Source organism: Falco biarmicus, chromosome 1 (genome assembly GCF_023638135.1).
Source record: "Falco biarmicus isolate bFalBia1 chromosome 1, bFalBia1.pri, whole genome shotgun sequence".
Lineage (NCBI taxonomy): Eukaryota > Metazoa > Chordata > Aves > Falconiformes > Falconidae > Falco > Falco biarmicus.
This window is the reverse complement of record NC_079288.1, coordinates 85,978,809-85,992,019: the sequence shown is the minus strand read 5'-3', so window position 1 is coordinate 85,992,019 and position 13,211 is coordinate 85,978,809. Positions and strand designations below refer to the sequence as shown.

The window sequence follows — 13,211 nt, the reverse complement described above, 5'->3', positions numbered from 1 at the left end:
ATGCCAGGGACTGTCTTTACACTGGAGAAGATGGGAGCAGTGTGTAACAGCAGTCCAGGGGACCGCAGAGGAGCAGTCACGCCCATTACACACCATCAAGTCGTTGCTTTCAAAAGCCCTCCCCCAGCAAGCTCCAGTCTTGCTAAGATGTGCATCCTCAACACCTCAGAAATGTGCTTTTTTTTCACAGATGTTGGCCATATTGGGCCAGCTTTGTCTAATTCCCTGCCCTGACACAAAGCCCAACCCCAATGGAGCAGCATGCCAAGTTTTTGCTCTGACACATGGTATTCCCAGAGCTTTTTAAACTCAAGGTTGCCCCCATCACACTTCTTTTAGGAGCTGAATGCTGTGTTTTTTCCTGTCATCTTTGTCAGGTATGGCTATCTCATGGCAACTCGCATTTGGCAGAACAAATTCAGTCCATTACAAAGATGCAGGATGGAAAACTTTACCTAATAGATAACAATTGAAACCAGCAACTGGGATTTTATTCCAGAAGGGTCTCATAATAGGTACTCTCAGCCCTACCTAGAACACAGCACAGCAAACACATCAAGTGATAATCCTCATTGGTCAATCGGAAGATAATTCAGGTTGCTTTCCCAAGGAAATAAACTCATTTTCTGAAGAGCCTTGAGCAAAGTGCTGTATGTACTCACTAAAGTGAGCACACTCCTAATTAAAACCCTACAGGTAGCACGAAGCCTTTCCTTGCTAACATGACACAGTTGCTAGTACCTGGTTCATGCTGTTTGCTGTGGCAAAACCCATTAAAAGAAATCTGGTAGCAAGAGATTAAGCAACCACCTTTCATAACCATACCAAAGAGCATCCCCCCCCCTCTTCCACTCAATCTTCATTACATCTCATTAACCAGATTATTAGAATTTATGAGCAAATATTTATCCAAATATAAATTAATGATGATATATCAAGCTAATTAAAAACTCCTTCCCAGAATATCCAGGACAAAGTTTTCTGTGTGCAAATATAATAAAACCGTCAGACCCGGCTTAATATAGATTCATTTAATGTTATATGGCGTATTTTGGTATTGGTTCCAAAACTCCTGTTGAGAGATTTTATAACATTTTGCCCACTGAATCACAGTAGTTTTAAGTTTTTCAAGATCTATTTTTTTCCTGTTTGTCGTACATCCATTATAGCAACTCCCTCCAGATGCGTCAAGACACTGCAGTACAAAAACAGACATTTGGCTTTAAATAGTTTTATTTGGTTGGGCAGTGGGTGGACTGGAAGCAGAGTAATCCCGTACATAGGTCATGGGAGACCTGGGTCCTGTTCCCAGTCACTTCCATGGAACACCGCATTATTTTGGCCAGGCAGAGGCAAAGTGCATGTTCAAACCTGGGTGCCCAAATGGTCATCTGAGGTCTCGAACGTAGCATCTTTTGTAACAGCAAAATTGTTCTAAACCTCTCCATCGGTCTCTGGCTTTCTGCACAAGGTAAGGAAGGAACCACATGCATTCACTTAGGCTCCAAATAATCATTTTCTGCTGGCTACCTCCAAACACATGTAGAACGTTTCCCTGTTGTTCTACACTGTGGTGGCTTCTGCACTAGGGCACAAGGAGTCAATCAACACTGTCACATGCTTTAGCTACACAATTCACTCACAGGGTCACTACCCATGTGCCTACTTGTAATTCTCTCCTGCGTCCTTCTGCAGGATGTCAACATGTTCTCCCTGGAAAGAAACCCAGCTCCCAGGTTGCTTTTCCACAGTGTTATCTCTAGTCAGACACAACTAACGCAGATGACTCCCTGTGACATGCCCACCACATGCATCCCTGCTATCGTGCCCTAGGCATGACATTCTAGTAGGCTGTAGCACATCCCTAACGCTATTGCAGACCCTCTGAACTGGAAAAAGAGAAGCAGAAATCACATTTGAGGGCTGCTTAAGAAACAGTATGGTTTGCCCAGGAAAGAAATGGTTTTGCCCTCACTGCAATGCTTTAAGAACAATCTTGAAAAACAGGTCAGGAATGATTTGGGGCCAAGTGTTCTTTCCCTGAGAAAAGGAGATGGACTGGAAGACCCATCCATCCTTTACGATTTAATGAATTGATGCTAATTTGGCATAAGCCCATTTGATGGAAACATCCTGTGGTGCAAAGAAGACGAGAAGAATTTTGCCTCTTGCCTGGATGACGTCCAATAAATCAAACCAGAGCCTGGTACCTAGCAGCTTTTGAGACTCCGTGTCTGTGTCTGCTGGCATTTTTAATGAATGTATAGTTCCTGTGGACTAGGATCAATAGAGGACGTGTGGCAGATGGAATAGTTCATTGCCATTGCTCTTCTTCTAGTTAGATTTGATGCTCTGGGCCATAGCTAATTGTTTCAAAGCAGCTGACCATTCCTTTTCCATGCCAATTCTGCCACTTCCACCATAACTCAGAAAATTTCAGGACATACATGAGACTTCTCTGACAATCCAAGTAATTGAATGGCCTATCTTTCATTCCTCTTTTTAAATCACACTTTTGATTGGGTCCTTCTGTACACAACACAACTAAATAAGTTTGGTTTTCTGTGGAATTGTGTCTCATGGTGGATTTTTAGTGGGTATTTTCTGATGTCTAACCAGTGGCTGAGCTCACTCTGCAACCTTCCTTCTGTGATGGAGAGTATGAAAGTTCCCACTCCTTTACCCATCTGCCCATTTTTATAGGAACTTTGTATACTGTGGACTTTTAGCACTTTCTCAGATGTAATTGAGATTGATGACACGATCCATCAAGTGGTGGGGAAAGGCTGACATGCACACAGGCTCAGGGCAATGACATAAGACCTTTTTGTCTTAGGAAAACATGCTAAATGCTCTTCTACCAGAATTAGATTCTCCACTTCTACCAGAACAGACTTGGTCTCATCTGAAATGTGTTTCTACCTATGTTATCTGCCCCATTGTTTATTTCACAAGTGACAGCACTGCTGTGCCTCTGTGAGCCTGCCTTCTGCAAAATGCTTTGTGAAAGGACTTCTGCCCTGTCAAAAAAAATTCTACAAGAATTATCATTTTTTTGTTTGTTTGTTTGAAGGAGACCTTTCTGAGCCTGGTTTGTGTAGCAGCTGCCTTTCCTTCCAGATGAAAGTAAAAAAGCTAGTACACTGTTTTTCTTAAAAGTATTAATAAAATATTTTTCTTATAAATCTTAAATAATACACTTTCTTAAAAATGTGTATTGGCTTCCACTGCAAACACAGGCAAGTCACCACCCCAAGGCAAACATAAGACCATGAACATGGAAGGTTTTGCTTACACTGAGGGATCCCTGAAGTCATTCCTTATCTGGGTAACCTGCTGCTGCTGGAGGGACAGCGTGAAGGGAGCCTGGGTTATGGCCTTCATCCATGTGTGGCACCAGCTCTGGGTGCTGCTGTGCCTTTCTCACACCAGTCTTGATTTCTAACCAAATCCAAAGGATAACAAACATGGGAGCCCACCACCCAGACTAGACTATGCTTCTTAAAAACAAGGGACATTGAGATGTGTACATCACCATCCTGGGTGCTGGCCCTGACCCCAAGGGTTGGTTGTTTCCTCTTAAGATGCTTCTAGGGTGGTGATGGAGAAGGCCTTTGCCTCCAATCCTGAGACGGGCCCATCTGGGGTCCCACATTGTCTTTGCACGCTCCCCAGCCACTGAAGAGTAGATGGGGAGCAGGGCTCCATCCCTCCTCCTATTATTTCCTTCCTCCTGGATCAGGTTTGAGGAAGCAGGTCACTACCTATCTGTAGGTGTTGTATAGGGGATTCTGGTTCCTGACCTGTTGCATAGCTGCCCACCTGCAAGGATGAAGCCAGCACCTAACTTCTAGGAGGGGTTTCCATTAGCAGAAGTGCCAGTGAAGCCTGAATGGTTGTGTGACTTAAGAGAGATTTTGTCTATTCTCTGTCTCTAATAAAAGATGGAGCTGACATAAGGCTCAGCTTTCTCTCACTCAGGCATCTTGCTTCTATTAAACTTAAAAAAAAAAATAATATTCAAACTAGGATACACCCCACCTCTTTGCAAATAGCTGCAGTGCAGACACCATCAGCGGGGTTAGTGGCCCCTGACTGCTTTTGTAGTCAGGGGAGGGGAAGAGGCAGATTGACACTGCAATTCATCTCATCCTAAGGTGGATGTCCAAAACAGGTCATGTGAGTCACACCTTCTGGCACTCCCCTCAGAAGAATAAAGGGCACTCTGGGTGAATACGATGGATTGATCTTTTACTGATGTTGCTCAGAGAGGGAGATGGACCTTCAGAGGTCCCTTCCAACTAGCATCTTCATGATGCTGTAACTAGCTGAGACGAAGGCACAGGTGCCTGAGACAACCAAAGGGAGATGAATCCTGTCCTACAGAACACCCTTAAACTCCTGGTTCACATCTCTGAGAAGCCTCCAGTTACTGTTCTCTTGACAGGTCTTTGCTAAGGGAAGAGGAACCCTGGCATCAACCACACAACCACCACCCAGGATCCCCTAACAAAGCAGCTCAGTAGAGCTCTACCGCACACCCAGCAAAAGATACAACCCACACAAGAGTTGTGTGGGTAATTAGGATTTCATCTCTTGTTGAACAACCAGCTGCTTAAAAAGTCTCATTAACCACAGAAACTGTTAATTGTGTTAAAACTCCTGGTGATGGCATCCTGTGCTTGGGGATGTGTATCACAAACACAGGAATGAGCCACGTTACTCAGCTGATAAGTAGACTGTAGAGGTATTGGGAAGTTTGCACCAATTTAAAGAAGAATCTGTAGATTATTCAAGTGTGGAGAAAACAGCTGACAACATTTGGCACATGCATAGGTCCTGTTATTTAAAATTATTGGTTATTTTTGCTTCCCAACACTGTTGTGATAAATATTGCTTCTGCATAACTGATGTGGAAACTGTGTTGCAGAGAGTTGCAAGGACGTGTGCAGCCTCATACGGAGCCTGGTGACAGCCAGGACAGAAGTTTCTGATTGCTAAGCAAATACTAAGTAGAGCTGGGAGTGTTTTTTCAGCTGACAAATTTACTTATCCCTAAAAAGTATAACCAGACAGCAGTCAGTCAACAGCGTAAGTCAATGACAACTTCTTGCAAATTCACGTCAAATAGAAAAAAAAGAAAAAAGTCAAAACACTTCAATATTTTCAGAAGGAAATAGAGCACTTATTTCATTTTAATGTGACAGTTCATTTGGAAATGTATCTGAGTACTCATTTGTTAATAGTGTTCCACTCAAATTGAAACAATAAGTTTCACTTCAATTGAAAGTGAATTTTGTTTCCCATGAGTGTTTCATTTTCATTTAAAATGAGTATCAATATCATTTCCAGTTGCCCCCAATTTATTTCTCCTAAGTTTGTCTAACAAGCAAATAAAAAAGCCATTCTACTTAATCATTTACGATCTTTTCAAGGAGAATTGGCCCTGCCATGTTGCAGTTTGTGGATTTAAAGTGAACTTTGCTGATTTCTCCGAGTTTCAGACATGTCTCCTGAGCTGTAAACTCAGAGATTAGATCTTGCAGGAGTTTCTGTTCTCCTTCTAGATAGCATTGAATGATTCTCAAATTTGAGTAGGAAATTGCAATTAATAAAAGGGGGGCTGAAATCAAAGGCAGCATATTTTGTCATCATAAAATAAATGAACTTTTGCTGTGTTTATATTATACATATAATACAGCAGGAAGTAAAGATCAAAGCCATGTTTATAAAGGACTTGGCAAGTTGTGTGCTTGGAGGAAGCAAATGGGATCATGGGAGGTACTTAAAGAACGAAGTTTGGTTTTTTAACCGGTGTAAATCAGTGTATCTCCCTTGACTTCACTGCAAGGGTGGTGATGCACGTCAGTGGAGAAGCTGGTTCAAGGGTTTCAAGGGAGGACAGAGAAGGCACAACAAAATAAAATATTTTTTGCTACTGAAAAGTATTTGCCTCTGTTCGCTCTCTGTTTCCAAGTACTGGGGATCACTCAGAGGAACAGGATCCCAACTCCCAGCTTCATGAGCTGCCAGGTGTAAAGGTTTGAATGAGGTTTGGAGCTGGTTTCTACCCTGCTGATTGACGAGTATCAGATGGGGGCTCAGCCTTTGGGAACTGGCATCTTGCCAGCCCCACAATTCCCGAACTATTTATTTGCAGGCTACAAAAATCCCCCAATGCACCCGGTCAATTAAGGAGAAACTGAGGCACAGGCAGGCAGGATAATTCATCCTGGGTCTTGTAGCAAGAAAAGTTCACTGCAGCCTTACTGCTCCCTGCCTGAGTTATACCACGAACTCCCAAGCTCACGCAGGATGAAAACTCTTCACAGCAGCAATTTCAGCCCTACGAAGTGCAGAGACAAACACACCAAATACCACCCGCACCCAGAGAGAGAGACTGAAGCAAAGAGGCACAAGACAGCAGCATGGTGAGACCACCCGAGGGACACCTCAGCTCCCACCGCTTCCGGTGAATTATCCTGCTGAAGGGCAGGTGGGGACTGAGTGGCCTCAATTATGTGTCAGCCTTGGGCTCCAGCTGTTCCCAGGGGGGGACACAGTGCTGGAGGGAGATCAAAACCTCACCAGATCAAAATCTGTCCTGTGGTCACGATGCTGTTTCCACTGACTTGAGAGGCAGCTTCAAGCAAGAGGGTTTGAAAAATCCTGAGAAAAAGTGCAGAACTAGCTGTAGCGTTTCCCTGGCTGCAGGGTTAGTTGAAGCCAAGTGCCCAGTGGGCTGCGGGACACGTGGGTCCCACCCAGTAGATGGAGTGACAGACCTCCCTGCTTTGCTGAGCTCTGTGCAAAGGCCATCGTCAATATTCAGAGTTATTTTAATCTCTTTTTCTCCCCTTAGCTTTAGCTACACCGTTCCAGAAGCTTAATCAGGTGCCCTGAGCTGGGTGCCCATTGTTACGTGAGGTGGTGATGGGGAGCACTGGTTTTGCATGGCCACGGGTAGCACTGGTGCTGGAAGGGGACGTTGCTTTGGGCATCACGCTCCCTGGTGGGCTCTGTGCCCACGCAGCCTCCTCTGCACGCAGAGGACTGCACCCGTTTCACCCGGGCAAACAACTTGCCAAAACTTTTAGAGCACAACTCGTCAGACAACCCCAAATGAGCACCCAGTGACACGGGCACCGTGACAGGGCTGGGAGCTGAGGGCTCGACTCCTGAAGGAGGGGGATCAGTCCTGGGAAATCACTGAGGACCATCACCCTTGCAGATATGACCTGGTCCTGCTCCAAGTCCCTGCACAACCATGGCATCCCGGGAAGTCTGCAAGACTTCTGCTTCAGACTCTGACACGCTCCTTGGGGGGGATGAAACCTCACTCATCTGCAATACCTTCTCCAGGTCACAACAGAAGTGGGAGCCCTGGGCCCACGGGGGCAGGTCCAGGTGCCCTTCCCCAAACTGGGAGGAAGGGATGCGGGGGGCGGGGACGGCAATGCTGTTTGGAAACCACTGTGCCATAATCACAGCCTGTTTGAAACAGAGTTGCTTCCTCCTTAGCCTGAACTTCATTAATTAAACTGCTGAATGTAGAATGAATTAATTAAACCAATCATTATCCTGCTATTTTATTCATTTGCTATTTACTTTGATTGATCATATGATTCTGATTAATAAATATTGAATAAATATTCATTAATTGAATTAATTAATCACTGGTTTATTCACCTATCAGTTACTTACTCCTCACCTCCATGCAGGAGTTGTGTCCTGAAAGTTTGTCCCAAGAAGCAGTTCCCCAGGGGTTCAGCCACAAGCAGATGGGCTGGGATGGGGGACAGTGTCACTTACCAAAAGGCAGGATGAAGAAGAAGGGGAACCAGCAGAGGATGAAAACACCCACGACGATGGCGAGAGTCTTGGCTGCTTTTTTCTCACGGGAGAACTTGAGGAGTCGCACAGAGAGGGAGCTCCTGAAGTTGTGCCCCTTGCTCCTAGTGCTGGAGAGAGGCTCCTCCATTACGCTGCGGCAGTGGATGCGCAGTACCACCTCCATGGATTTATTCCTCTCCTTCTTGACCCCTGCTTCCAAGCTCCGTGTGGTGCGCCTGGCCACCACGTAGATCCTGAAGTACATCACCAGGATGACCATGAGGGGCAGGTAGAAGGAGAAGAGGGAGGAAAACAGGGCATAGCCCGGCTCTTCTGTGATGCTACAGATGCTCTCATCTGGCGGTGGTGGCTCCTTCCATCCCAGCAGTGGCCCAATGGAGATGACCATGGAGGAGAGCCAGACCACCACGAGGATGACCCCCGCCTTCCTCTCAGTCATGATTGTGGGGTACTTAAGGGAGTACTTGACACCAATGTACCTGTCCACGGAGATGATGCACAGGCTCATGATGGAGGCAGAGCAGCACAGCACGTCCACCGCTGCCCAGATGTTGCAGAAGATGCGCCCAAACACCCAGAAGCCTAGCACCTCCAAGGTGGCCGAGAAGGGCAGCACGGTGGTGCTGAGCAGCAGGTCGGCAATGGCCAGGTTGACAATGAAGTAGTTGGTGACTGTCTGCAGGTGCCGGTTGCAAGCCACAGAGAGGATGACGAGGATGTTCCCCACGATGGCCGAGAGGATGAAGACGGCCAGGAAGACCCCAACGCCCACCGCCTGCACATCCAAGGCGAAAGTCAGCGTGGTGCCGTTGCCTTGGGGGGTCTCCTCACCTTGCAGCCCCCAGGACCGGTTGGCACCGCTCTGGCCACCCTGTCCCGTCCGGTTCCCACTCAAGCTGCCATTGCTCAGCTCAGGGAAAGTCATTGTAGAGAAGGTCTGGGCTCCATGGAGGGCGAGGAGAAAGCGATGCCGAGGCGTAGCCCCCGCGGCATGATCCCTGCAGCCTGCTCCAGGACTCGCTCCGCACCTTGCTGCCCCGCTGGGTCCCCGCAGCCGGGGTGGAGGGATGGATGAATGGATGGGTAGGTGGGTGGGTGGTGGGTGGGGGGCAGCGGGATGCGCGGCTCCTCGCCCCCCCCCCGCCCCCAGCCAGCCCGTTTCACACCGGCCGGCTGCGCTGCCCCCCTCCCCACGCCCGGCTCCGGCTGCCGCTCAGCCCCTCCGCCGGCCCGCCCGGGGGGGGCAGCGAGCTGGGTGCGCCCCCGCCGCCCTCGCATGCTCCGCGGGCTGCGCTGGGCAGCGGCCGGCAGCGCCCGGCGGCTCCGCTCCCTTCCCGCTCGCACCGAGAGCGCCGGGAGGGGCGAGGGAGGGAGGGGGGCCGGGCCGGGGGTGTGGGGACCCCGCGCGTCAGGTGCCGCCGGAGGAGGGGGGGAGGGCGGGCGGAGGAGGAGGAGGAGGCGGTGGCAGCGCTGCGTGGCGGGACAAGGCGAGCCCGGGGCAGGGTGAAGCCGGCGGCAGCCCCGGCGGGGGGAGGCGAGATGGCGGGAGGGGGCAACACGCACTTGGGGGGCCGGCACCCACTGGTGGGGGGCAGGCACTCGGGAGGGCAGCAGGAACAGCGGGAGAGGGCAGGCGCGCACCTGGGGGGCAGGCACCCACTGCGGAGGAGAAGGCATGTCCAGGGACGGGCAGGCACCCACTCGTGGGGGAGGGGGGGCACGCAGCGCTGAGGTGCAGACACCCCCGGGGTGGGGGTCGGGTGGTACCCCGGGGGTGCAGCCGCCGCGCCACCTGACGCCGCCAGGGGGCAGCAGAGCGCAGGGTTTGCCCGGCGGCGCGGCGGGTCCCCCCTGCCCCGGGGTCCCGGCGCGGCGGGGCTGGGGCTGCCCCTTCCCACCGCCCTGCGCCCTGCGTGCCCCCCGGCGCCAGCGTCCCGCCAGGACGGTGCCCCGCAAAGCTGGCAGGTCCCACCAGCCCCATTATCCCACTAGGGGGATTCCCTGCACGGCTGGCAGGACCACCCCCCCCACCCCCCAGCCCCATTAGACCGCTAGGAGGATTCCCTGCAAGGCTGGCAGGTCCCCCCAGCCCCATGATCTCGCTAGGTGGATGCCCTGCAAGGCTGGCAGGTCTCCCCCATTATCACACCAGGAGGGTGCCCTGGAAGGCTGGTAGGTACCCCTGCATCCAGGGCTGCCAGCTAGCATCTTTCCTATGCTAACCCTGGTCCTCCCGCTCTACCACTCCTACCCAGGTACCCTGCTGGGACTGCAAGCGCGGCTGCCCCTCACTAGTTCCTTCCGAAAGCAGAAGGGACAATCAGTGTCCTGCATCCAGGGACAGCTGTGATCGGCAGCTCTGCCGAGCTCTGTGACTTAACCCTGCTGCAAGACTTGGAAACGGCAGCTTGTCATTAAAACATATAGGCACATACTTCTAGATATTTTAAACAGGGCTGGTTTGTTGTGTGGTTTGGTGGGGTTTTTTTTCCCCCCCCTCCCCCTCCCCCCACTGATAAAAGCAGATCCTGTTTACACTGGTTTCCTCCCAGTGACCCTACCCTCCTGCCTCCATACATTGCAATGGGGACTGACCCCAGTGTTGAACAGGCGCTCTCCCTCAGCGCCTTTCTACTGTACACAGGAAATATTTCCTTGCAGTGTGTTTATCCATGATTTTTCAACTTTTCTTTCTTAAAAAAAAAAAAAATTATTTCAAAGGGCAGTTCAAGTGGACAGTGAGGTGGTTTAACTGTTGCTCTATCAGAGCATGAGAGATCTGTTGATTCACTGGATATGACGGTGGACAAGAAAATATAATAGTGTGTTTAGTCCTTTACTTTTCTTGAAAACCATTGCAGGAAATGACATATTTTTAGTCTTCCTTACTTCTTTCATGAATTTTTCCTTAAGATTTCCCCCTCCTTCCTAGAGCTGGATTTTTGACCCTGTTGGGAACAAGTAAAGTAGAGCAACTGGAAAAATCAAGCAAACAGAAACAAATACTGTACAAGAAAAAAAAAAAAAAGGTGGTTTTGCTTAAAAAAAAAATCCAGCAAACCCTTTGGTTGGGTTTTTTTTTTAATGTGAATTAAAGAAAAACAAAACCAAACACCCAGCACTTGAGGTCAAATTACTCATTTTCCTTATGTTTTGATGAAAACATGTCAACTACCAAAATGAAGTATCGTTTCTTACTGGGAGCTAAACTCAGCACGAGATGATCTCAACCCGTGGAATTTTGTAGCCGTATCTTTGCAGCTACACAGATTGCTGTCCAGATAAATATATCTCATCCAATCTATCCAGTGACATACAGAGATAAAGAAAACATGAGCCTTTCTCCAAAGTTAAGGCTGGACTGAGCTGCTCATGTGCAGTGGGACTTGAACCACCTTTTTGGTCAGAAAGTGCTTACAGATTTCTCAAGGGCCAGTGTCAGGACGGGGCCAGGCTCTTCCCAGTGGTGCCCAGCGACAGGACAAGGGGCACAAACTGCGACACAGGCAGTTCCATCTGAATGTGAGGGAGAACTTTACTGTGAGGGTGGCAGAGCCCTGGCACAGGCTGCCCAGAGAGGCTGTGGGGTCTCCTTCCCTGGAGACATTCAAACCCGCCTGGACACAACTGTGCAGCCGGCTGGAGGGGAACCTGCTCTGGCAGAGCTGGACTAGGTGATCTCCAGAGGCCCCTTCCAACCCCAACCAGTCTGTGAGTCTGTGAAAAGGAAAGTTGCTCCCAAATGACATGATAGGAAATGTCATTAGGGTGAAGACTGCACCTGCCCTGCATCTTGCCCTGCCTGGGTGAGCTTTCCTCCTCTCCTGATCTCTCTGAAGACAACCTGTCCACATTGCTGAGAGGCTTGAGCTGGCATGGATGGCAGGGTTCAAATGGGATGCAGGGGTGGGATAGCTGAGCTGAAGGTGCACCTTTTGGTGGGGGTAAGGCTGGGGGCTGCCACCTGGTGTGCTGCTCAGGACCTGCCCCAACCATGCATAAACCTTTGAGGTTGCACTGATGCCTTTCCCCTCCCGACCAGGGCAGGGAGAGAGCACGTCCCATGCCATCACCACAGCTCAGCTAGCGAACACCAACTCATTAAGATCCAGTTACCTCATTGCTTTCCATCTGTCTCCTTGTTTCAGTCTAAACCAGGGTTATTATGGCTGATTTAAACTAATGAGGAACAGGTTTATACTAATGCACTTAGACCCCAAGAAGTCTTTGGTTAGGTCTGTGTGGAGGAACTGAAGGGCTTGAAGTAAACACACATAGAGATCTGTGAGCACCAGGGACCCTGCCAATCTGTTGAGCTTGAGCTGAAAGGAGGTGCAGCTCCTTCCCCTGGTGATGTGTTAACACCTCTTTTTTCCCTCCTTTTCCCCCCTCTTTTACCCTTTTGTGACAGAGGTTATCCTAGGACTTGGGTAGTGCCATATAGTGGTGTGAACAGGGCTTTTACATGAAAAGACAGACATACACACCTGATGAACAGTGTTTGTCAGACTGTAATTCCATGTTACACCTGATTCTTGAAAAGGAAGGGTAATTTTTTGCTTCAAAAGACCACAGGTTAAAGGATTTTAGTCACCATTTACATGTCCTCTGGGTTTCTAACAAGCAGAGTGGTGCCCTGGCTGCACTCTTGCTCTGCAAAGGAAGATTAGCCATGGGGCAGGTGCCTGCAGCATCTCCCGGATGCAGAGTTGGGGGAGAGGGATCCTGCTCACATTCAATGCAGAACAGTGCTGAACTGATAATATTGAAGTGACTGTAAAGGTAGACCTGCCTTGCATTAAGCAGGACATCCGAAAATCCTCTGGGAACCCAAGATCAGTCCCCACTGCATGTCCCTCTGAGGCCATGTCCTGCTGGAGGTTTGTTAGCTCTGGGGCCCTTGGTGTCCAGCTGAGCCCAGGTCTTCAAGCATGTTTAAAAATGGGCTAGAAGTGACTGCAAGGGATGATTCAAACCTGTACTGCTGTCCCCCAAAGTGCCCAAGGTGGGGCTCCTGAGAAATCCCAGATAAAGACAGTAATTGGGAGGGGAAACGGGCAAAACATGGACTGGACATTCCCAGAGAGCATTAGAAGTGTGACAAATTTTTCTTTTAATTGAGGTTAAGGGATGAGGGCTGGGGTGTCTGTAAATTGCCCATCTTTGTTGTGAGGAAGTTATTTTGGCTTTGCTGTGGGGAACTCTTTTTGCTGATGTAAGTGAGGCTTGTGAAGATTGTGTGATGAATGTATGTTTTAGTGGTGGTGTTGGATTGTTGCAATTTTATTTAAGTCTAGGAAAAAACAGGCTACACTTTGAATGTTTATGTCTTAATTAATGAGGCGAGAAGGATAAAG

At 49.1% G+C, this 13,211-nt stretch overlaps 1 protein-coding gene across 1 annotated transcript in view; it reads right to left on the bottom strand.

Annotated features, from left to right (window-relative positions):
• ADRA1D (adrenoceptor alpha 1D) overlaps positions 1 to 8,958 on the bottom strand; it is a 50,681-nt gene extending 41,723 nt beyond the window's left edge. Inside the window, exon 1 of the mRNA XM_056325287.1 lies at positions 7,813 to 8,958. Within this exon, the coding sequence (XP_056181262.1) occupies positions 7,813 to 8,779 (967 nt within the window). The 5' untranslated portion in view covers positions 8,780 to 8,958. The remainder of the gene's footprint in view (positions 1 to 7,812) is intronic.
• Positions 8,959 to 13,211: the final 4,253 nt, after the last annotated feature.